This window comes from Hibiscus syriacus, unplaced genomic scaffold (assembly GCF_006381635.1).
Source record: "Hibiscus syriacus cultivar Baekdansim isolate YM2019G1 unplaced genomic scaffold, ASM638163v2 tig00116951_pilon, whole genome shotgun sequence".
Lineage (NCBI taxonomy): Eukaryota > Viridiplantae > Streptophyta > Magnoliopsida > Malvales > Malvaceae > Hibiscus > Hibiscus syriacus.
The window spans coordinates 6,089,515-6,113,047 of NW_024063482.1; the positions used below are offsets into that span (position 1 = coordinate 6,089,515).

Genomic DNA, 23,533 nt, shown 5'->3' on the forward strand with positions numbered 1-23,533 from the left:
AAATTTGAACTAAAAATTCAAGTCAACTTGAATAACTCAATTAGAAAATGATTCTTCGAGTTAAATTGAGTTCTACTCATCCCTAAATATTTAAGAATCAAATTTAAGGACGCGTTTAAAAAGCCGTCTTGAAATTAAATACGAGAGTAATTACACAATTATGTCGCCATCATAATTTATGGATGAGATGGATGATAATTTGCATAATTAGAAGAGTAGTAACATTTTTTAATTTTATAATTAAAATAGTTTTATAGACTTATATAATTGTGTAATTAGAGTTTATATTACCAAACATGACATATACAATTACAATGAGTTTTACTTTAAATCAGACATATCCAATAAATTAGAATTCTTTGTAACTATATATAAAAATAATGATCAGAATGGTAATTACATTTTCATAGAATCAAATTATGGTGTCAAATATATTAATAATCATTCAAATTTATTAAATTGTAGCGGATTAAACGGATGGACCGACCCAAGAATGTATAGTTTTGGTAAGTGCATTTCAACAACCTTGGACTTGTATAGTAAGTGCTGAAGATCAACAAACGAAAATCAAAAGGGGTGTGGGGTTTGGTCCCCAATCCATAGTGAAAACCTTTGCTTTTTGCTATAAAAAAAAGATCACACCTACATGCATTTCAATGTCATTTCCATGAATTATTTTCTTGGTGGTGGGTGAGGGTCACACATTTTTGCCCTTTTCTCCCTAGCCTCTTCTATTGGGAATATGGATGTCAAAAAAAATATACGCATGATCAATTTTAATCTGATTCGATTAAAATGAATCGAATTGTAATCAAATTTTATTGTTACAGTGTCGGATCATGTTTGAGTTGATTGAAAATTTATCTCGACATGTCTCGTTACAAATTCTAGTTTCAATGTCATTCTATACGTAATTAAGGGAAGATGTTGATACTAAATTAGTTTTAAACCTAAACCCTTGGATCAAAGGTAATTACTTTAAACTCGTTCAAATTCACGTCCTTCGAAAGATATCAATCAAGCTAAAACTGAGTTGCGTTTTTTAATATAATTTTAGAACAAAGTTTTTATAATGGCATTGTTAAAACTAACGTACATGATATGGAATAACCTACAAATCAATCGACTACATTTTTTTACAAGAAATCTGCCTTGTTTTTCATCATCCTAAAGTTTAAACCTATGGATTTTAGGTCATTTTACATAATGGAGAAGTCATCGTTTAAGCCATCTAGTTGCCCTTTCAATCTATGTTGTTGGATGATCAAGACTGACGACTCACACTCGAAACCCTACCCTGGAAGTACATCCCCGATCGAACCTAATTCCGGACATTCCTGCCAATCGTTATGCCCGAGTGTTAATATTGAATTCACTCGTCCACCTTGTCCCACGATGATGAGTGTGTACTGCCCTTTCAACGACCTAAGGGTTGTGTATGTTTCGGAAGAATTCGCTAGATGTTTCTCCGTGTAAGCCACTTTCCCACCCGCTACATATTTCTCATAGAACTCCGTGAAGCTCTCGTCGTCAAGTTTCATCTCCGCTTCTTCCTCTGCTATGTCTGTAAGATCGATCTATCTCCTCGGCATGTTTTCTGAGTTTGTGTCGAGGAGGAACCGTATGACTGCGAGCTCTACTCTCGGATGCCATACGACTCGGCCCGCGAACGATAGTGCTTCTCGATCGTCTTTGCCTCCGATGAAAATGATTGCCACCTTACATTCGGATGATTTTGGGACTTTTTCTGCAAATCCGGATCCTTTTTCCACAAAAATCCCAATAGAACATGGAGCACGTCTAAGCAACTATAAAAAAAATCAAGAACCAATAGATAATTGAATTGCTATGTTGGATATATTCATACAGCTGTATGTTCAAGTTTCATGTTCTTTTTAGTGTTTTGTCTTTGTGTCCAAACTGAAAACGATAAGAACTTGAAATGATTCGAACTCGATCATCAAACTCAAATAATTTTTTTTGAAATGATCAAGTACGGAAAACTTGTTGGCAACTTTGAATATTCCTGCTCAGGATAATCTAAACTCAAAATGACATGAATCTTAAACTAACTTGTACTTTAAATTACGCTGAGTTCAAAACGATTTAAACCTAGAATGATTAGAAAATGTAAACCTCAAATAAAACTCAACTCGACTATACTAAAACTATACTCGATATATGTCCGCACAGACATGATAAAGTTAGGAAATGAAGGTGTTAAATTAGTTACCTTAAGATAACATATCTAAAACCATTACGCTGAGTTCAAAACGATTTAAACCTAGAATGATTAGAAAATGTAAACCTCAAATAAACTCAACTCGACTATACTAAAACTATACTCGAATATGTCCGACACAGACATGATAAAGTTAGGAAATGAAGGTGTTAAATTAGTTACCTTAAGATTAACATATCTAAAACCAGGACTGCCTGAATCATGGGACCATCACACTCAATCTCTTATGAAACGGCAACAAAATGAGGAAACCATCAAGTCATCTGCCAAAGCAGTGAGATCCTTCACCACGCTGTTGAACGTTGAAAGTACATGCGACCGGCGTGTGATTCCGGTGTGGTTTTCGTCGACGTATGATTGAAAAGCTCGAGTGATCTGCTCCCTCATACCGATCACTGACTCGTCAGTCACGACCATGTTGTCGGTCCCTTCCCCTTGCTTTAGTGTCGCCAGCAGTTTCTCGGTGAGCTCGACCATGTCGGTGACGTAAACGTGAAGCCCGGGGCTAGGTTTGCCCCTGGCGATGTCCATTAGGTTTCATGGAGGAAGGCAGATTGTGAGGTCCATGGACGCAAAGCAAGATTCTGAGTTCGCTCGTCGGTCGAGACATTGAAGAGTCATCCTTTGAACCGGGACAAGCTGCCTTGCACGTTCAATTATGTGATTCACAAAACGGGGTGTATGCACATGGATAGGAAGCTCATAATCACCATTGAAATGCAAGTTGTCATCTCGATATCACTATGCTGCAAATATATATATATATATATATATATATATAGGCAAAACTTTCGAGATAATGTTCTGGAAAAAATTAATTCTAGGCAAAACTTTCGAGATAATGTTCTGGAAAAAATTAATTCACGAGATAAAGCACTCCCAAGATTAATTGCTCAAATAAGGTGAAATCCACAGTTGGCCGTAGGTCGTCATGCCTTCCGGGCGACCTACTAGGTCGCCATATCTTCCCGGCGAGCTACAAGAGATTGCATGTGCCATGCACGTCCCAACACGCTGGGCATCCGAGGCCATCCGACCGAGGCCATCCGAGAGCATCCGAGGCCATCCGAGAGCATCCGATGCCATCCGACCGAGGCCATCCGAACGAGCTATGCGAGGGCATCCGAGGGCAACCGAGCGAGCTATCCGAGGGCAACCGAGCGAGCTATGCGAGGGAATCCGAGAGAAGCCGAGCGAGGGTAGGTCGCCCGGAGTGCATGGCGACCTACAAGGATGCCCTCCGGCATGGCGACCTACAAGGTCGCCCGGAGGGCATGGCGACCTATGTGTTGGGACGAGCATGTGTGCCATGCAACACGTTCATTCTCTCTGTTTGAGCAAGGGTAGGTCGCCCGGAGTGCATGGCGACCTACGACCAACACTGTGGATTTCACCCTATTTGAGCAATTAATCTTGGGAGTGCATTAGCTCGTGAATTAATTTTTTCCAGAACATTATCTCGAAAGTTTTGCCTATATATATATATATAAGATTAAAAAGTTTATATTGGAAAAAGAAATATTTAACCGATAAAATGATCTTTTTATCATTGAATTTTCAAATGTTATAAAATAGTTATTAAATTTATCAAACTAATATAACATTATAAATAATGATAAATTTTGATAAGTTTAAGGAGCAATTTGTTATAATTTGATAAGTTTAAAGATTATTTTGTAACATTTAAAATTTATTAACTAAAACGATTATTTTGACATAATTTATACACTAAACAATTAACCGCACAATAATACTAGACAAGAGTTTATATTTAATATACCGAAGTTGTATTATTCTATGAATCATTAGTAAAAATTTGATACAATAATAGTGTGTAGAATTTATACCCAAACATCAAATATATATATATATTTAATGATGTGTGAAAGACTTTTAATGAAATGTTATTATGCTACAAATTTTTGCATGTGTGAATTATATATAATGTCACTTGTTTTAAATGCAAATCCTGTTAATAGAGTTAATTCACCATTAGTCCCTGAATTAAATTTTAGATTTTAATTTAATTCCTAAATTTTAAATTTTACAATTGATTCTTTTAAATATCATAATTATATTAACCAACTCCTCCCCTTAGGCTAGCCATTAATTCATGAGTTAAATGTTAGTTTATATATTATATGAAATATATTTAAATACGTTAATCATATACTAAAATACATGTTGTAGATATATTCTACATTATATTTGAACTAGCATTTAATGTCCAAGTTGATTTATGGGTTGACGGGAGGATTTGATTGATGTGATATTGATATCTTAAGGTCTGAATTTATATGTATAAAAGTTTAAGATCAATTTAAAATTTAGATCATAGTTTGAGGAGCATAGTGGAATTAACCCATATTGTATATTTATGTATTGGTATATAAGCCGAAGGGATTAATAAGAAGCAATGCAACTAACCCTGAGAGCATGAACTGCGAAGTATACGTTAAAATGACCCTTAACCATCAAAAGCAATCCAATGGCTGCCAATTCCGGCCACCGGAAACCCACCATGATCCCGCCGATGACAATTCCGATTATTTTCCCGACCGATAGTATGATTAAAAGTGCAAAAAACCTTTCCCATGTCGCCGGCTGGCCTCCTTCAAACTCCGTGAAATCAATCTTAAGCCCCACCCAGAAGAATATAAGCCGGTAAAAAGCAAGCTCAACAAGTAGTTGAGCTTTCTGATCGCCCATTTCGATATCCGCCCCTCCGTTGGCAAGAAAACCCCGCCATGAAGGAGCTGAGATAAGTGTTGTAGCCGAACCAAACGGCGCAGCTGCATATGACCGCCATGAAAGCCATGGAGAGCACCAGGTGCGGCCCTTTGAGCGCCTTCCCTTCGGGGTTCTCGTTGTTAACCCAGTCCAAGAAGAACGGCGAGATCTTCGCCTCCACCGACGTCTGTATCACGAGCGCCGACACCATCTTGACTACCTGACCATTTCCATGGCGTTCGAAATCCTCATCAAGGGGAAAATTTAGAAGCTGACGCAAAGGAAAACCATGGCTATCATGTCGGAGTGAATGCCCGCGACGATGGCGAGCTTACCGATATCGGATTTGCCGATATTGAGATTCGTTATGAGTCGGGTCAATATGTGAGAGCCGGTGCCGGCGAGAGTGACGGAAAGGGTGATGGTTATGACGATCATGTGGTTTCCTTGGTACCATAATGTCACCATGGGGTCAGAACGCAGGTTAATATAAAAGTGGATAACAAGCTAGCGTAAGCGACTACTGTATGGCGTGCCGGTGACTTGAAGATGACGAAGGGTCCATTTCTAAACCTAGCTAGAACGAAGGTGTATAGAATCATCCCAAAATCAACAATGTTGTCCATGTTTAGAGCAGATTGGTCCCCAAATGAATCACGTATGGCTTGTATTGAAGCAAGAAATATCCCTACCTGCATGTATATGAAGATTAAATGCATACAAAGTGTGAAAAAGAACAACGATAGAGCAAAATGAGAGACATACAAGAATATCAGAAATGATTTGAGGTTGAGATAAAGGCTTTAAGAGTTGGTGAAGAATCCTGTTCATAATAAAAGTGGCAACAATAGCTATTAACTTCCACGATCCGCTCATCATACTGGTGGCTACATATTTTAACCATTGCCTTTGCCCGGTGCTGTTTGTTGGTGGCGGTGGCGCTGATATCGACCGAGATTTCGACGACATTGTATATTCGTATCTTGTTTGTTTGTCTGTCTGTGTTTTTGCTTTGTAATATAATATGTTTTTTCTCTTTTTTTTTTTTTTCCTTTTTATGATTTTAAATCTAAATGGATAGTTAACTAGAAATTAACTATCGAGGATTTTTTGGTACAGGAGTAAATTGATTAAATTCAGACATTTGAGTGATGCAGGACAACATTAATCCAATGGTATCCAAGACAAAAGACTAGGCTAGGCTCTCATCAACAAATTAAGGCTCGTGTTTTTGACACACTCACAAAGACATGCACATGGCGAATGATATATACACTAGGCTTGGTATTACAAATTGATCCCTAAATTTTAAAGATTTTAAATTAGATACTCAAGTATTTATTGGAATGATATATACACTTGGCTTGATATTACAAATTGATCCCTAAATTTAATCATTTTTAAACTATATACTCAAGTTTTTATTGGAATAATTTGATATTTAAATATGAGGGCAGTTTTCAAATTAGTTCAATAATATTATTATTGTATTTTCAAATCATCTAAAAGTGTTTTCAAAAAAGGTACATCATGTCCTCTTCTAAATAATACTCTAATGGTTATCATAATTATTTCTAAATGAATATACCAAACCTGGGGCTGGGGTATTTCTTCCTAATTCTTTTAGTTTTTTCTTTTGTGAAAAAAATGAGATTTCAATAATCCATCTTTAGTGGCATTGGCTATTATGTTTCCCCTAATTTTTTTCAACGTGATTTTGATTCCATATTTAAATTTAGATATTTTATATATTTATTCTTTAGAAATATGATTTTTATTAATTTTTTCTATCATTTCATCATATAGATCTTTTTCTTCTCTAAAGATACTTCCTAATTTTATTGCTTGTTGTTTATTATCATGTAATTCTTCTAATTGATTATTAGAACTACTAACTAATATAAATAAGAACTCATCATTATCACTATTTAAATTAGTTTCTGATAATAATTCGTATAATATTTCATTCTTCTGAACATATGTTTAATTCTTGTTCTTCAAGTGTTTTAATCATCTTTTTAGTATTCTTGTCTTTGTCGGGATAAGTTGTTGCTATATAACCTTCCTCGTCATAGATAAAACATTTACAATTTAATTTTTTTTTTAAAAAAAAAGCTCCTAACAAGTTTCCTTCTCATGTTAGTCCAAGGTCTCCATCTAACTAACTTATATATTTTTTAATTTTTCTTTTTAGTCTTTCTATTTGAACATGTTTATATATATTCAAATTCCCATTCGTTTTCTAAAATTTGTGTGCAATATCTACAACTTAATTTATTCGTCACATGTTTAGCGATTTTGTTTGTAGATAATATTTTGTTATTCTTTCTCTACTAAAATTCATTTTATTTCCTGTAGAATCTATTTTTCATTTTTTAATTTCTGATATTCATGAAAAAAATTAAGAAAATTCTACTAAATATCTAATATCACATGTCTATTTTTTTATTTTTTTAATATCTAATTCTTTCTCTACCAAAGTTTATTCTTCACATGTATTTTTTTATTTCTGATATTCATGAAATTATTTTAGAAAATTTATTAAATATCTAATATCACATAATTTTATTTTGAAAATATATAACTACCTTAATCTATTTCATCTTGCTTATCTATATAACTATAAGTTCATTTTTTAAATAATACATTTTAGCAGGATAGGTGACATAACCCCTATTTAATTAGTATAATAATACATTTAGTTATTAAAATATTTAACTATTTGTATTACAAAATCTGTCAATTTTATCCTAAACCAAAAAACTTTAAAATTTATAATTATAAAAATATTTAAAAAAGTGACATATTATAAATTAACTGATTCATGTACGACCCTCTTGGGACAAAAGTGCAAGCTTCACAACTAATTGATTTGTGCTGAATCATAATCAATCCAATCTATTTTCTATCGGACCCTCGAGGATCAACTCTTGTTTCGTTTTCAAGAAAATATGCAGCAAAAGCTGAAGCGAATGTTTTCATGCTATTGAGGTTAATACCAACACCGATATTATTAATATCACCAAACTCCAAATCTTTCACAATATCGAACATGTAAGAACGGAAATACCGATTTTATGTTAAAAATGTGAACTTAATTAGCGATCGCACACCGAAATACACCTTCGATTCATCCATGCATATGACTGCTTGAGTACCCATTTTCGTTTGCATTAAGCAAGCCTACGTATCGGCTTGTCGAGCATGAAAGATGATTCGAAGGTGAAAGAACGAAAGCAAGGTAATGAGTACACCACACAAACAATTTCAGTCCTTTGGCATAAATTAGTTTAAAAACCTTTGTTCAAGTTATTAAGCATGTATCGAATAAAAAATTCGCAAATAATATTCAGATAAAGCAAAGTATCTCTACTTAAAATGATACTTGACATCATTTGAACGCTACTACTGAAATTATTTTTTCCACTGACGGTATATCGAATAATAACCCACAAGCAGAAACCCACAAAACTTGATATATGAGTAAACAGACAAGTTGGCATAATTGAATGAGATAACAAGAACCGTATACATATAGAACATGTTAGGACAAGCCCCAACTACCATGATAAAATTGATGATAAAATTGAAAATCTCCTCTCAATAACATTCCATCAAACTCAAATGCTCAATGCTACAAAAAAAGAGGGGAAGGAAGAACTTTTTCTTCCATTTTTACAGAAACACTTTTGTAAATGGATATTGGAAGCACGAAATAAATGTCGAAAAGCATACATACCTCAAATCAATGATGTGTGTTTTGTGTGTATGGTATGTATGTATCATCAGCAAGCACATCCTCCAGCCTGTTGCTGCGACTGAGATGAATTTGGGTTTGAAGACTTAAGATTGACGTCGACCATGTCTTCTTGTTTTGTTGAAGAAAGTGTTTCCATTCCCGGTAAAGCAGCCGCAATCTTCCTAAATAGAGCCTGTCAAGAGGTCGAACAGAGTGTGAGAAGACATGGTCCATAATGCTGGGGGAGGGGGAGGACTTGCTAGTAACTATATTGCTTTTAACTCTATTTTTCTTCAACTACTCGTATTTGACACCCATGTTAGAGAAATACATAGAAACGGGTATGGAGATATGACCCTCCAAATATACGGGCAAACTTTGAAAATTGCCCAACTTTCACACCCAATCCCAAGTAACTTGAGCAATGCTTGCAATAATTGTCATGCAATTGAAGAATGAATGTTGCTACCATTAAATATAACGAAGTTGATGCAGAAGTGAAAAACAAAAAGACTGAGCAAACTTTCAGTGAATAGAAGATTGGTCTCACATCATAATATCATGGCAAAATGAAAAGGCAGCCAACGCCAATTGACATTGATCAATAATTTCCGTCAGCATCGAGAATACAGTCAAATTATAGGAATAACCAAATAATAGGTTAAAAATTGTGTACCTTGATATTGAAGCCAGCTTTGGCACTAGTTTCGATGAACATAACATTGAGTTCACGAGCCTTGACTTCAGCTTCCTCAACTGAGACTTGCCTACCAAATCAACCACAAAATGTACAATGATCAAACACAAATCAAGCAGTTACATCCAAGATCTAGGGAATTTTTGTGTGCATAAAATTGAAATAATGAAAATTAATGGTCTACTTATTTTCACAAGAAAGTACAACCATAATAACAAATTAATATTACCTTTTGTCCACAAGATCGGTTTTGTTCCCAACAAGCACAATTATAACATCACTACCGCGTTCAGTCCTCACCTCTTCAATCCACTTTGAAGTATTTTGGAAGGATTGCCTACCTACACCATCAAAATTAAAGTTAGCAACTTCAAGCATTTAATTGAGCACATGAACAATCTGTGAGAGTGTATCCCACAAATGGGCAAAAATGCATAAACATAACTGGAGAAGCAAATATATGGTACAGGAAGACTCCAAATGAGGACGACAAAGTGAAATGACAACATACTTGCAACATCATAGACAATAACTGCCACGGAGGAATCCCTAATGTAACTTGGAATAAGACTCCTGAATCTTTCCTGCCCTGCAGTATCCCTGTAATAAAGATTTAAGTAGATACAGATTAAAGATATCAATCTTAACAAACACCCGAGAGCAAGTACCCTGTATTCAATCCTTGGTAACAATGTTACTAAATACTTCATATTAAGACATCGACATCTATAAAACCCAGCAGCAAGCAATCCAACTAATAATGAAGCCAAAACGAAAAAACAGCATCTAAATACGAATGCACCCTTTGGCTTTGCCTGGTAAGGTGGAAAGAAAATTAAAAGAAAAAAAATTGAAGGCGGTGAAATATAGAGTGATAAAAAATAAATAAATATTTTGTATTGCCATTAGTGTGCTTGGTAGGAAAATAGAACAAATGGAAATAAAATTCCCTTATGTTTTATGCTTGGTAGACTTGAAAAAAGAGGAAAGGAAAAGATTTTTTTTTTTAAAAACGCATAATCTTGTAAAATACATTCATAACTCCCTTCTCATTTTCTCTTTGTTTTCATGCATTAGTATGGAAAACAACCATCTTTGCTATTTTCTTTCCTCTTACATTTCCTTCTTACTATGCATACTCAATTTATTTTCTTTGTCCACCTGGGTCCACACTTCCATTCAACCACCAGGGAAACAAAAATTCAGGAATACAGAATATAGTTCCATACCGAATATGATACGGGCATACATCAAAACGCATTCTCTAGTAAGGCGTCTCACCAACTATATATATACATATTAACGGGAGCAAGAAGAATCTAGATTGTGTGTAACACACTAAGCCCAAGTTTAGATATAAGCCCGTAAAAATCCATAATACATTAGATAAATTTAAAAACAAATAGTAAAAAATCGATGTCTTACCAGAGCTGCAGTCGAACTGTCCGATCTTCGAGGTACATTGTTTTTGACAGGAAGTCGATACCAATGGTAGCCTGGTTAACAAATTCGAGACACAGATAACCTTAGGATCTAAAAGAACAAAGGAAATCAGGCAAAACTATAAGAAATCTGAACCTAATCAATACCAAAAAAATCAAAGGAACAATCAGATCCAAGTTGATAAGAAAGCTCGCAATCAAAATCCATAGAAAAACAGAGAGGGTCTTAAAAATTGAGAGAAATACCTGGTAAGTGTTGTCGAATTTATCGTACATGAAGCGAGTGATGATACTGGTCTTGCCGACAGACTGATCCCCCAAGAAAACAAGCTTGTATTTGGCCAGAGCCGAAACTGGAGCCATGGTAATTCGGATCTAGGTTAAACAGACACTATGGATCGGGTTGAGAAGGGATCCAAACTCGAGATCTCTCCGGAAACAATTACAAAGGTATCGCCGGAGAGAACGAGATCGGTGATTGATATCTCTATCGTCTTTTTTTTTATTATTATTATTTTATAATATTTTTGGTGGTTTTTTTATTGTTCACAGTCGGTATTTCTATTCGGAGAGTGGAGGGGCGAAAATTATGTTGAATAGATTTCATTTAAAAAACGTTACGGTAACGTTTGGTTTGTTTAAATGTTTAGGAGAGAATTGGAATTTGTGAAAGAATTGAAATATGTAGGAATTAGAATTAGAATATGAATCTGAAACCTATTTGGTTGTAAGAAAATTGAATTAGAATCTAATTCCATATTTTATTTGGTTCGCATACATGTCAGATGAATTTAATTTCATTAATGTAAAATAACAGAATTATCGGGCTGAATGAATTGGACTTTTTCTCAACAAGTTTATACTCTCTTTTTAAAATTTACATTTTTTGAGTTAATTTTTTTAATCATGTTAGATTTATTAATCGATCTATTTGAATTTAATTCAATTTATTTTATTTATAATATTAAGATTTAAAATTTTGATTTTATTAAGAGATTTAGTATTTCTTTCTAATAAACTAATCAATTATTAATAAATTAAAATTATTTTGAGTTATATATAATGATAGACGAAAAATCATCTAATATATAAATTAAAATCTACATTGTTATTATTAGTGGAGGTTGGGTCAAGTGGTAAGCAGCTTGATATCTTTTAAGCAAGTCTCGAATTTGAGTCTTTGTGTATACAAAAAATATTTATTGAAAGATTTATCTATCAAAATTAAATATATTACACGAATTGGTTAGATTAGGTAAGACAAAGCACGAAAACATTTATAAGGCAACCAAAAAAAGTTACATAGTTATTCATTTTTATGTCTTTTTTTCTAATTAGAATTTATAATTTTATGATTTAGAGTTAAAAATTAGAGTTTAACAGGAGTTGATAAATTTATATATAAATTTTATATTACCCACTTATAATTATTCGTTAAATAAATTTAAGAGAATTGCACACAATATCTTTAAATTATGTTCTTTCTTAAATTTTTTATTTTAAATTAATCCTTAAATTTTAAAATATTTTATATCAATCATTAAATTATTAATATCATTTTTTTTATCATTCTTTTAATATATTGTTAACTCTTCTAGTTAAAAATTAACATGTGTTTAAAGGTCATAAGTTTTGAACTCATGACCTTTCAGGACTAAAAAAATATATTGATATTTTTTAAGGACATAAGTTCAATTTATAATATCTTAAGAAAAATCGATAGGACGAACGACATGTTAACAAAATGACTAAAATAAAATGATATTTTATTTTGAGGAGTGATATAGAATGTTTTAAAGTTTAAGGGCCAATTTAGAATGAGAGCAAAGTTTGGAGATTGATAGAATGTTTTAAAGTTTAAAGAATAATTTTAAATAACAATCATCATTTAGGGATCTCTTGCGTAATTAACTCAAAAAATGTTTATATACAATATTTATTACATCTACGTCGCGGATGTAATAAAATTTGATTTTACTCCCTATTTATTTGTTCTTCATGTAGATTAACAGCTATAGTTAACATCAGACTAATCTGCCATCAGAAAACTGAGAGAAGTTAAGGCACTTTGGCCTTCTGCAACATCATCAGTCTCCTTCTACTTGCACCTTCTCCATGTTCACTGAGCTTCGCAAGGTGCGCCATTCGCCTTTTCCATGATTCGGAAACACCCGATTGATACGAATTTTGTTCCGATTCAGTTTCAGATACCTCAGGGCTCTCAATCTCCTCGTCGTTGGCTTCATTTGAAACCCGGGTTATCTGCTTCAATCTCTCCACCACCTGGATCATCTTCGGCCGGTCCTTGGGACTTTTCGATAAACAATAGTCTGCTAACTTGGCAATGTCTCTAGCGGCACCAATTGAAAACTGGTTTTCGAGTCGTGGATCCATTATTGACCTGAACTTCTTACCATCTACAGGGAAGAGTTTCACCCAATCCAAGAGTATCTGCTCTGGTTTTGCACGGCCTCTTTCCAATGACCGCCTGCCTGTAAGAATCTCGTATAGTACCACGCCAAAGCTCCATACATCGCTCTTATCTGTAAGGTGTCCGGTCTCGATGTAATCAGGAGCAGCATAGCCAAAAGTCCCGACAGCCTGACAAGAAATAGAAACAAGTACAGCTTGTTACCATCATGGGTACTGCAATAGGATTCATCATGTTACTGAATTATAGCCCCAACAGGGAATGAACATAGAATACTAACCGCCGTCGAAACATGCGTATGCCCAGCCATTGGCCCCTCCCTTGCAAGCCCGAAATCCGAAAGCTTCGCATTAAGCTTCTCATCCAGTAACACATTGGAGGCTTTGAAATCTCTATATATCACCTAGCATCGTCGTTAAACAAAAGATCGAGAACAACAATCAGAGACCGATGACCAGAAAAACAAAGAGCATGTTTTATCTATGTCCGAAGCATTGCGGATTTAGTATATGTAGGGAGAAGAAATGCATGGCTAGTGTTTTAGATAGGAACCTGAACTTCTAATCCCTCATGCAGATAAGCTAATCCTTCGGCTGCTCCAAGTATTATATGCAATCTTCTTTTCCAAGAAAGAGGCGGGAATGCCCGACCGAAAAGATGATCTTCTAAGCTCTTGTTTTGCATAAACTCGTAAACCAGAAGACGCTGAATCTCTCTTTCTCCATTGACAGCACAGTATCCTAAGAGTTTGACGAGATTCGGGTGCTCGACGATTCCGAGAAATTGAACTTCCGTCACCCATTGTTTATGTCCCTATAAGGATTAACAGCACCATGAAACATCAGTCACAGCAAATGATTCTTTCACTTACCAAATAAGAAGGCTGACATCAAGTAGTCTTGCAAGGAACAATTTGTTTCTTTTTTATCTTTTCGACATCTCACGCCATAATCGACTTCCAATAACAATCAATTCAATCCATTGAATACTGAAATCGGAGTTGGAATTATGAAAGATGGAAGAGCAAGTAAAAGAGAAAGAAATCAACAGTCATGAAATTGAGCCATCTGATTTGAATGGAAGCTTTATGCATTCATGGTTGCAGGAAGGTAAATTAGTCCCTTGGTGATCAAATACAAAACACAATAAAGTTTGAAGGAAAACAATTTCTCTCCTTTTTCCCTCTTAACCAACAGGACCTTAAGGGATCAAAATGCTTGACATCTCAGAAGCTTGAAAAATTGCTTCTAACTTAAAATCCAACACATCTAACACATCTCGTATCCAAATTTATAAAGAATACATACGCAACGACTTGTTAAGCAAAAAAAGAAGGAAACTAAAATCAAATTTTCTAGCCTTCCAAACAGAGAAAGGAAAAAGAAAAGAGAAAAATACTACCTGCAAGCCATTTTCGTTAAGCTTTTTAATAGCAACCACGGTAGGCTCACCTTTTCCACCAACAGGCTTGATTGAACCTTTATAAACACTCCCAAACCCGCCTTCACCGATTTTAAGCAACAAATTGAAATCATGAGTTGCTTGTCTAAGCTCCGAGAAAGAAAAGACCCTCAGATTATGAGCTTTCTCTTCGTACAACTCCGGTAAGCTGCGCGGAGAAGCCGCCGAGCAAGAAGACTTTGTGATCATCGGATCAGCACCGGAGTGTCCTTTCAACTCGGGGGCTGATCTTTGTCGTCCCTTGCTCCTTAACTTGTCCTTGAAGTAGTAAAAACACTTCATTGCATGGAATTTCATAAGCAAAAAACGTGAATTCTTGGGGCTGAATCCCACCAGGAAGATAGAAAATGATCAAGGAAATTAAGCAAAAACCCAGTTGGGGAAACGAGTTCCCAGTTGTTAAAACCGAAAGGAAAAATTGAATTGTGTATAGAAATCAAAGTTAATATAGTAATGGAAGTTGGAGAGGCAGAGACGAAGTATAAAAGGTAACAATGGTTTTATTACCTAATTGGGTACTCGGTTATTCCTTCAATCTTGCTAAGTGATGAGTTTATTCACCATTTGACCCTTGTTAAGTATCTAGATTATCGTTTTCATCCTGTTTTACCCAAAAAGTTATCGATGCCCGATAAAAATATGCCACGTCCCATGTTCTTATTGGTTGTTTTATGATAGGTAAACTTGGATGGAAATAATAGTTTATGTACTAAAGTGAGATTAAAAAAATATTTAGGTATTAAAGTAGAAAAACAAGCATAATTTAAAAAATCAGATTGTGAATTATATTGTTTTCGATTGGGCTTAATGTTCGATTTAATTCTTGAATTATATTTGCATTTCACTTTGGTACTTGTGTTTTTTATGTTTATTTGGATACTTAAATTATCATTTTCTTTGTTAACATTTTGGATAAATTAAAATAAAATGATAATTTAAATACTAAATTGAAAAAGGTATGTATCATTTAGAGACTAAGTTGAATATTAAGCTGTTTTGATAGTTTGACTGATGATTTGGTTTGGGAAGCATCCATGAAATTGAAAATATTCAGATTGTTTTTTCTTTCTATTGGTCCTTTGAAAATATGGAAAATAAGGGTTAATGTAAAAATAAATGTCTAAATTACATCCAAAGTTAATTTTAGGTACTTAAAGAATGTTTTGTTATAAATAGGTGCTTAATGTTTCTAACGTTACACTTTTAGGTGTCTAAACTATAATCATAATTAAATTTAGCCGTTATCTAACACGTGTCACATATATAAAATTTCAAATTTTTACTAAAGAAAACTTAATATTATAATTAAAAAAACCTAAAATATTTTGAAATCATAAAAAAAAATGTTATTTATTCACTCCATCGTCGATCATCTACTGTCAGTCTGTGATCGTTATCGTTGAAGTCATTAAAATTGTCTCGTTGCCGCAAACAAACTTCAATCTCCACCCACTGTGAAATTGAGCTGGTTGTCGTGTAAAACGTCACGAAGGGTTGTCGGAATTCAATATTTTCCTTTGTTGTTTTTCAGCCATTCCGATGACTCGTGTTGTCTATGCATTACAAGGCCGCCATCATTGACTTTTTCACCCTGCTCCGAATAAAACTCAATCGATAGTAACCCTTCGTTGTCAGAGTTGGGGGAGTAGGAGGGGACTACGTGGGGGGGGGGAGGGGGATTTTTTTTCTTTCCTTTTTTAAAATAATATTTTTATTTTTAAAAAATAAAAAAAAATATAAATGTGACATGTGTCACTTAATTGATTTTTTTTAATAGTGTGCATTTAAAAGTGTAACAGAAAAAACGTTAAAAATCTATTTTTAATAAAAAAAATTCTATAACCACCAAAAGTTAACTTTGATTATAATTTGGACAATTATTCATACACTAAGCCGAAAAATAATTATATAAATATTGATTTTTACTGATCTTAATGGATTTTCTTTTAACAAATAGAAAATATATATATTAATTCAATATTGTTTTACTCCGAGAGAAGAAATCAAAGATTTGAAATTCAGATGAGTCAATTTTCTGAACTCAGAAGAAAGTCACGCGCTTTTCTTATAAAAAATTAAATTAAATTAAAATTATTCAACATTTGAATGTATCTGTCAGTTTCGTCAATGAAAATAATGTTTTTAAATTAAATAATTTATATTTTAATTTTAGAGGTAATATTATTATTACAGATAATTTTTTAAAGAAAAAAATAATTTGGACTGTGAAAAATAAAACTTTTGTTGGGATGACACTATTCTCGAATTTATTTAGAAAACTAGTACTCAAAGAGCGTTTAGTCCCTCAAAATTAGTAATTAATCATTAAAGGTGCTAAAAACTAAATATAATTTTGAAAAGGAAATTATTGAGATAAAGAAACCTCAAAATGAACATAAATACTGCTAAAAATAATAACATGTTAATGAAAAATTAAGCATAACTCTTTAATGGTATATGTATAAAGATATACAATAGAGATAAGGTATTAGTGTTTCTAGAAAAAAGTTAAATATTTAAATTCTGATATTATAAATAAAATAAATTGGATTAGAAGGTACACTTTTATTATAGATATTTACAATATTTGATCTAAGTTAATTAAGGGTAAAGTATACAAATTATCAATCGATTATATGATGTTGTTTTGTTGAGTCAAATACTATTAAAAGTTATGAAATGGTCCCTTGATTATAGGACATTGTTTTGTTTATTCCATTGACTGGTAAAAGTTACAAAATGATCACTTTACTATTCTTATGTTACAAACTCGTATTTTTTCGTTAAAATTTGACGAGAGCTTGAGCTGGACATTAACCTTATAACTATGATATGGTAAAATATAATCATGAAATATTAAACGACTATCATATATAAATCAACACGTTAATGTCTAGTTCAATCTGTCATCAATTTTTTAACGAAAAATTATGAGTTTGAAACATGTGAATAATCGGGTGACCATTTTGTAACTTCTAATAGTCAATGGACTCAACAAAGCAACACTCTATAGTCAAATGACTATTTCATAATTTTAATAGTCGGAAACTCAAAAAAATAATTTTCTATAGTCAGGGGACTATTTGTAAATTTTACCCATTAAATAATTAGTAAATCAAATATTAATTATATATATATATATGTATATGATAAATATCAATGAATTGAATTGCACTTGCCAACTGTAACTTAGGTCTACATATAGAGTCTCTAGAGTTGACTTTTGTCTGAAAACTACAAAACAAAAAGTAGGGACCCCATCTTTTCTACCATTTCCACCAAACTTTCCTTCACTCAACGCTCTTTCTCCAACATCATATAACATATTTGTCAAATTCTCTTTCTAGTCCCTAAGGTATTCAAAAAATGTAAATTTAATCTTGATCTTTTCAAATTTCAAATTAACAAATCATTTTACACACTAAATTAAAATTCATATATAAATATTTGTAACTAATCATTTGTAGAGATAATCATGGTTCAACTTTTTAGTTAATTCGATTTTAGTTTGATTATTATATTTCTTTATTTGGCATTGATCCAATTTAGATTTAGAAAAATTCTACCTACCCCGAACTTGATATAATTTTTTAGATAAAAATCTATCTTTAATCTAACCCAACATAAATAAACCTTTTTATTCGATAAAATAAGGATATAATTAAAAAATATATAGAGATAAATTATAGTAATTATATCTAAATATATAGAAGTCAATTATAGTAATTATATCTAAATATATATATAAATAAATTATGGTATAATCTCGTATTAATTATTTTCACCTTAAATTAGAATCCAATTTTATCTATAAAAAAATATTATCCAAATTAAATTTTACAAAATTAGATTAAAATTAATTAAACTCAACATAATTTAATATATTTAATCATTTATGAGTACCTTAATTAAAAACAACAAAAAGTAGGTAAACCTGCCGATTATTTGGAATTATATAATCTTTAAAACCAGAAAAAAATTTATTTTAATGATTATGACAATTATTGGATTAAATCCATATGTATTTTCAATTTTATTTGCGCGATAACCGCAAAATTAGCTAAAAACGGATGAGCCTCCGAATTTGACCCTCGTCTCCTTTAGACCTGGGATAAGACGTATCTAAAAATACCTAGTTTTGAATCGATACTCGAATTTTGATTTCATTATTTTTATTTATGTTTTTATTAATAATTTTAAATTTTGATGATGTGATAATAATATAAGATGCAACTTCTATCAATGATAATATCATCATTTACTTTTTAAATTATAAAAATAATAAATATATTTAAAATTAAAATATATCTACAATTTCTCTCTAATTTACTATTCTAAATTTACCCATTTATTTATTTTTATTTGAACCTTTAATATATTTTTCGTTATATAACAATTTTATGTGTTTGAGTATCAATTTGAAAATATAAAATTCTTTAGATATTAACTTAAGATAAATGTATCTAGTTCAAGTATCAAATGCATATTTAAGCCTTTGAAAAGAAAGAAAAAAAATTGTCTAATCTTTTTTGAATAATATACACTGATTATAAGGTAATATTTATTTATAGTCATTGACCATAAACATATACCCGTAGATGCAACTGTTTGAACCTACAATCTTTATAGAAAATAACACTTACTTTAACCACTAAGGTCACTCGATGAGCTCAATAATTTTGTTAATATTAAATACACAAATACAATTATTATTTTATATACATCATAATTGGCATGTGATATAATATTATATTATCACATTATAAAAATAACATAAATTACTAAACATTTAGTGGAATTAAAATTTGTGCATGACTTACGAAAATGTACCTAATTCAAGTATTTCTTATTTTTTTCAATTTCCTTTATTTGACTCACAATTTTTTAATTAGGTGGAGATATTATATTTTCAATTAAAATAATAAGATTTGAATTTATACAAAATAGGATAACATAAATATCATTAATCACTCAATCAATTAATGAATTTATGTTTGACTCCCAACTTCATTCTTATTTTCACACTTTTTCGTCACTTATAGTCTATACGATTATCGTTGACAAATAATTCAATTGCTGATGATATTTGTTTTTTATATTTATAATTTTGTTTTCTTTAAATAAAATTTTCAATGTCTTATGAAAATAATAAAATTTTATTTATTTTTGTACAAATTCTAATATTATTTTTATAAATTAAAAGTTGATCTTATATAGAGTTGTTTTAGTTCATATTGTATTATGTTCCCTTCGTTTTAGTTCAAATTTTAATTACGTGAATCTTCAGGGTTCACGAGCCATAAAATAGAAAAATGATTGTTCAACTGGATTTAAATTTTTTATTTTAAGTTTTTTTATTTTTCATTTTAATTATTTTTAAATTAAGGTGACACTTGTTAACAACATATACAAGAAGTTGACGCGAGTGATTTCGATTGGGGCCCACTTTAGTTTTGCCTGACCATATATTTTGTTCAAAGAGGTTGCAATTTACACGTTTTTTTAAAAAATGAAATACTATAATTATTTATTGAATTGAACTCATTTATAATAATTATAGTATTATGAAATTATCATATAACTTTAATGATTAAATAAAATATTATTATTTTTAAAAATTTTAAGTTCGAGTAATTATGTATGTAAAATGTGTGTATATTATTAATAATTAAAATAATATTATTTTGATAGAGGTGTGATACGAATATAGATTGTGTGTTTTTTTTTGGAAAAACGATTTTATTTGTGCTGGAAATTTTTTAAAAATCTTTAAAATTTGAATTAAAAGAAAATAATTTAAAATAAGATAAGAATATAAACATGTATGTATTTTATCTAAAAACATGTGTCATATATATTAATGATATATATTTGTATAAGTATGAATTAAATGATACCAATAATATATATGTATATATATTATATTCGTTCATTTAACGAATGTATGTCTAAAATGTTATATCTAAGTATTCAAAAGATTTTATATCTAATTAATATGAGATATGAAAATTTATGTCAGTATGACAGTCAAAGATAATTTTATATATTAAGATTTCAATTATTTTAAAAGTTAGTGACGAATTGAATTTAAAACCTAAGTCTAGTCAAATTTAAGACATGACTCTGACAAAATTGAAATTAATATATTTGATCATAAAATTTTCGTGCTAGTTTATTCTTTTAGATAAAATTCGTATATATTTTTTAATATTATTAATCCAATTGAATTTTATTGGTAAGATTTATAACGATGTAATATATTATTTTAGTAACATATTTTAAGGAAACACATATTTTTGCAATGAGCATCCAATACATAATATTATGAATAATTATTATTTATTGATATCTATTATGATTAGAATTTATGTAATTAGATAAGACAAATTTTATAAATAATTAATATATGTTGATATTTATTAGGATTATAATCATATGTATTAAATAATATTTAGATAAGTTTTATTATTATAATTTTTATGTTTATTAAAACTAAAGTTTAGTATTATATTCACTCCGTATGATTATAAATATAAAAAAATAAAAACTTTGCTAAAAATATTTAATTAAAAAAATACATAATTATTTCTTATTATATTGTTCTTTTACTTACTTTTTATTATTATTTAATAACAAGATCATACAAATGTTTTTTGATAAATTGACCTATAATTGATCAAAAGTATTTTATCAAAAGTATTTTAGGTCTCTCTTGAATTTAAATTTTAGTAAAAGTCCCTTTTAAAAAGAGTAATTTAATTATAAGAAATTTGAAAATCAATAACTGAGGACAATTGATCACATCATTATTGTTTTCCTTCAATGTTATATATTTTTAATCAGCATGAAGTAACTCACTTCGTGGTTGAAAAATTTATTATTCTCTCTAGAGATTATATTTTCAAACACAGTATATGAATGAACGTTCATTCTCAATTAATTGAGAGTTATTGAACAAATATCGTATTGTATTTACATCAAATGTATATATATATATATATTCAACCGGTAAAAGAATCTCTCGATGCCTCTCAATTTTGGATTTTATTAACCGGTCCCTTTAGAAAGTGAACAATTTACTCCTATCAAATTTGAAAATCATCAACTAAAGACAATCGATCAGAATGTAAATGTTTTCTTCAATGTTACATAACTTTGATTGGTAAAAGGACCTTTTAGATCCTTCCAATTTTGAATTTGGCTAAACTGATCCTTTTAAAAATAAAACAACTTAGGTGACATTTGGTTGGATGGAATCCCTTGGAATTTGAGGGAATTGTAATCCAATTCCACCACTTTCCCATGTTTGGTTCAAGTTTTCAAAGGGAATTGGAATTCTTCATGGCTTCAACTTTCCATCAAATGAGGGAAAGTGAATTCCATCCAATAATGGATGAAATTCAATTATCTTGTTGGAGGGAATTGAAATTTGACCATACTACCCTCATCAATCTTTTTGTAACTTATTCATATATTGAATAAAAATATTTTTTTATTATTTCGAGTCGGTTTCTAATTTATATATTTGGGTCGGGTGAAACTTTATTTTGGTCGAGTCGAGTCGGTTTTTTTAAGTGTGATATTCGGGTCGGGTCGAGTTCGGGTTTAGGGTGAAAAATACCCGACCCGAAAATATATATAATTTTACCTTATATATTTAAGAATAATTACAATAATACACCTTTCTATATATATATTTTTCAATTAAGTCAATGTTTTTATTGAATAATTTTTTTTATTATTTCGGGTCGGGTCGGGTCGGATTTCTAATTCATTTATTCGGGTCGGGTGAAACTTTATTTTGTTCGATCGGGTTTTTTAAGTGTGATATTCGGGTCGGGTTCGGGTTTAGGGTGAAAAAAACCGGACCGACCCAAAAAAATATATAATTTTACCTTATATATTTAGGAATAATTACAATAATATCCCTATATAAATATTTTTTTCAATTAAGTCAATGTTTTTATTAAATAAAAATAATGTTTTTATTATTTTGTGTCGTGTCGGGTTTCTAATTCATATATTGAATAAAAATATTTTTTGGTATATTTTTTTTAACTAATTAACATACTCGGATTGGAATGTATCGAAATATTGCTCTATCTTTTGGTAACTTATTAACATATTTTGATTGCGATGATTTTAACTTATGATATTTATTAACATAATTTTTATAATTTATTGAAATAAATAATCAATCAATAAAATGAAATTTTAATATTTTTTAATTTTTTATAATATATTACTACATGTAAGTTGTAAACAAACTAAAATAAAACAAAAAAACAAGAAGAACAATTCTGTTATTTTACATTACTGAAATCAAATTCATCTAACATGTATGCAAACCAAACAGAATATGGAATTGGATTCCAATTCTATTTCCTGCCAACCAAACAGAATATAGAATTTGATTTACTGACAGATTTCAATTCCTTCACAGATTCCAATTCCCTCAAAAACATTCCAGCGAACCAAATGCCACCTTAGTCCTATCAATTTTGAAAATCATCAACTAAGGACAACTTATCATAATGTACATGTTTTCTTCAGTGTTACATAACTTTGATTGGTAAAAAGACCTTTAGATTCTTCCAATTTTTAATTTGACTAAATTGATCATTTTAAAAAGAAAACAATTTAATCCTATCAATTTACACAATCAACAATCAAGGACAATTACTCACAACATCAATGTTTTCCTTTGATGTGACATAATTTTGATTGAATTAATAATAATTTTATCTCTGAATAACTTATCATGTAAATTTGGCAATGATTATAAAAAAAT

General features: G+C 30.9%; 2 protein-coding genes and 1 pseudogene across 3 annotated transcripts; all 3 read right to left on the reverse strand.

Annotated features, from left to right (window-relative positions):
• Positions 1-1,199: 1,199 nt before the first annotated feature.
• LOC120188549 lies at positions 1,200-5,941 on the reverse strand (annotated as a pseudogene).
• A 2,703-nt stretch (positions 5,942-8,644) lies between these two features.
• LOC120189130 (ras-related protein RABH1b-like) lies at positions 8,645-11,367 on the reverse strand. Its single transcript, XM_039192464.1, has 6 exons — positions 11,097-11,367; positions 10,834-10,904; positions 9,920-10,008; positions 9,638-9,749; positions 9,388-9,478; positions 8,645-8,904 (listed from the first exon to the last, which is right to left on the reverse strand). Exons 1-6 carry the CDS (start codon positions 11,211-11,213, stop codon positions 8,758-8,760), a joined length of 627 nt encoding a protein of 208 aa, XP_039048395.1. The 5' UTR covers positions 11,214-11,367; the 3' UTR covers positions 8,645-8,757.
• Positions 11,368-12,812: 1,445 nt separating this feature from the next.
• On the reverse strand, positions 12,813-15,183 carry LOC120188636 (probable serine/threonine-protein kinase PBL19). 2 transcript variants are annotated; one of them, XM_039192044.1, is made up of 4 exons: positions 14,733-15,183; positions 13,834-14,094; positions 13,562-13,684; positions 12,813-13,451 (listed from the first exon to the last, which is right to left on the reverse strand). In XM_039192044.1, the coding sequence occupies exons 1-4, from the start codon at positions 14,814-14,816 to the stop codon at positions 12,909-12,911; spliced, it is 1,011 nt and encodes a 336-aa protein (XP_039047975.1). In that variant the 5' UTR covers positions 14,817-15,183; the 3' UTR covers positions 12,813-12,908. The 2 variants fall into 2 exon arrangements, with proteins under 2 accessions (XP_039047975.1, XP_039047974.1); XM_039192043.1 differs by having other exon boundaries at positions 14,683-15,183.
• Between the last annotated feature and the right edge of the window lie 8,350 nt (positions 15,184-23,533).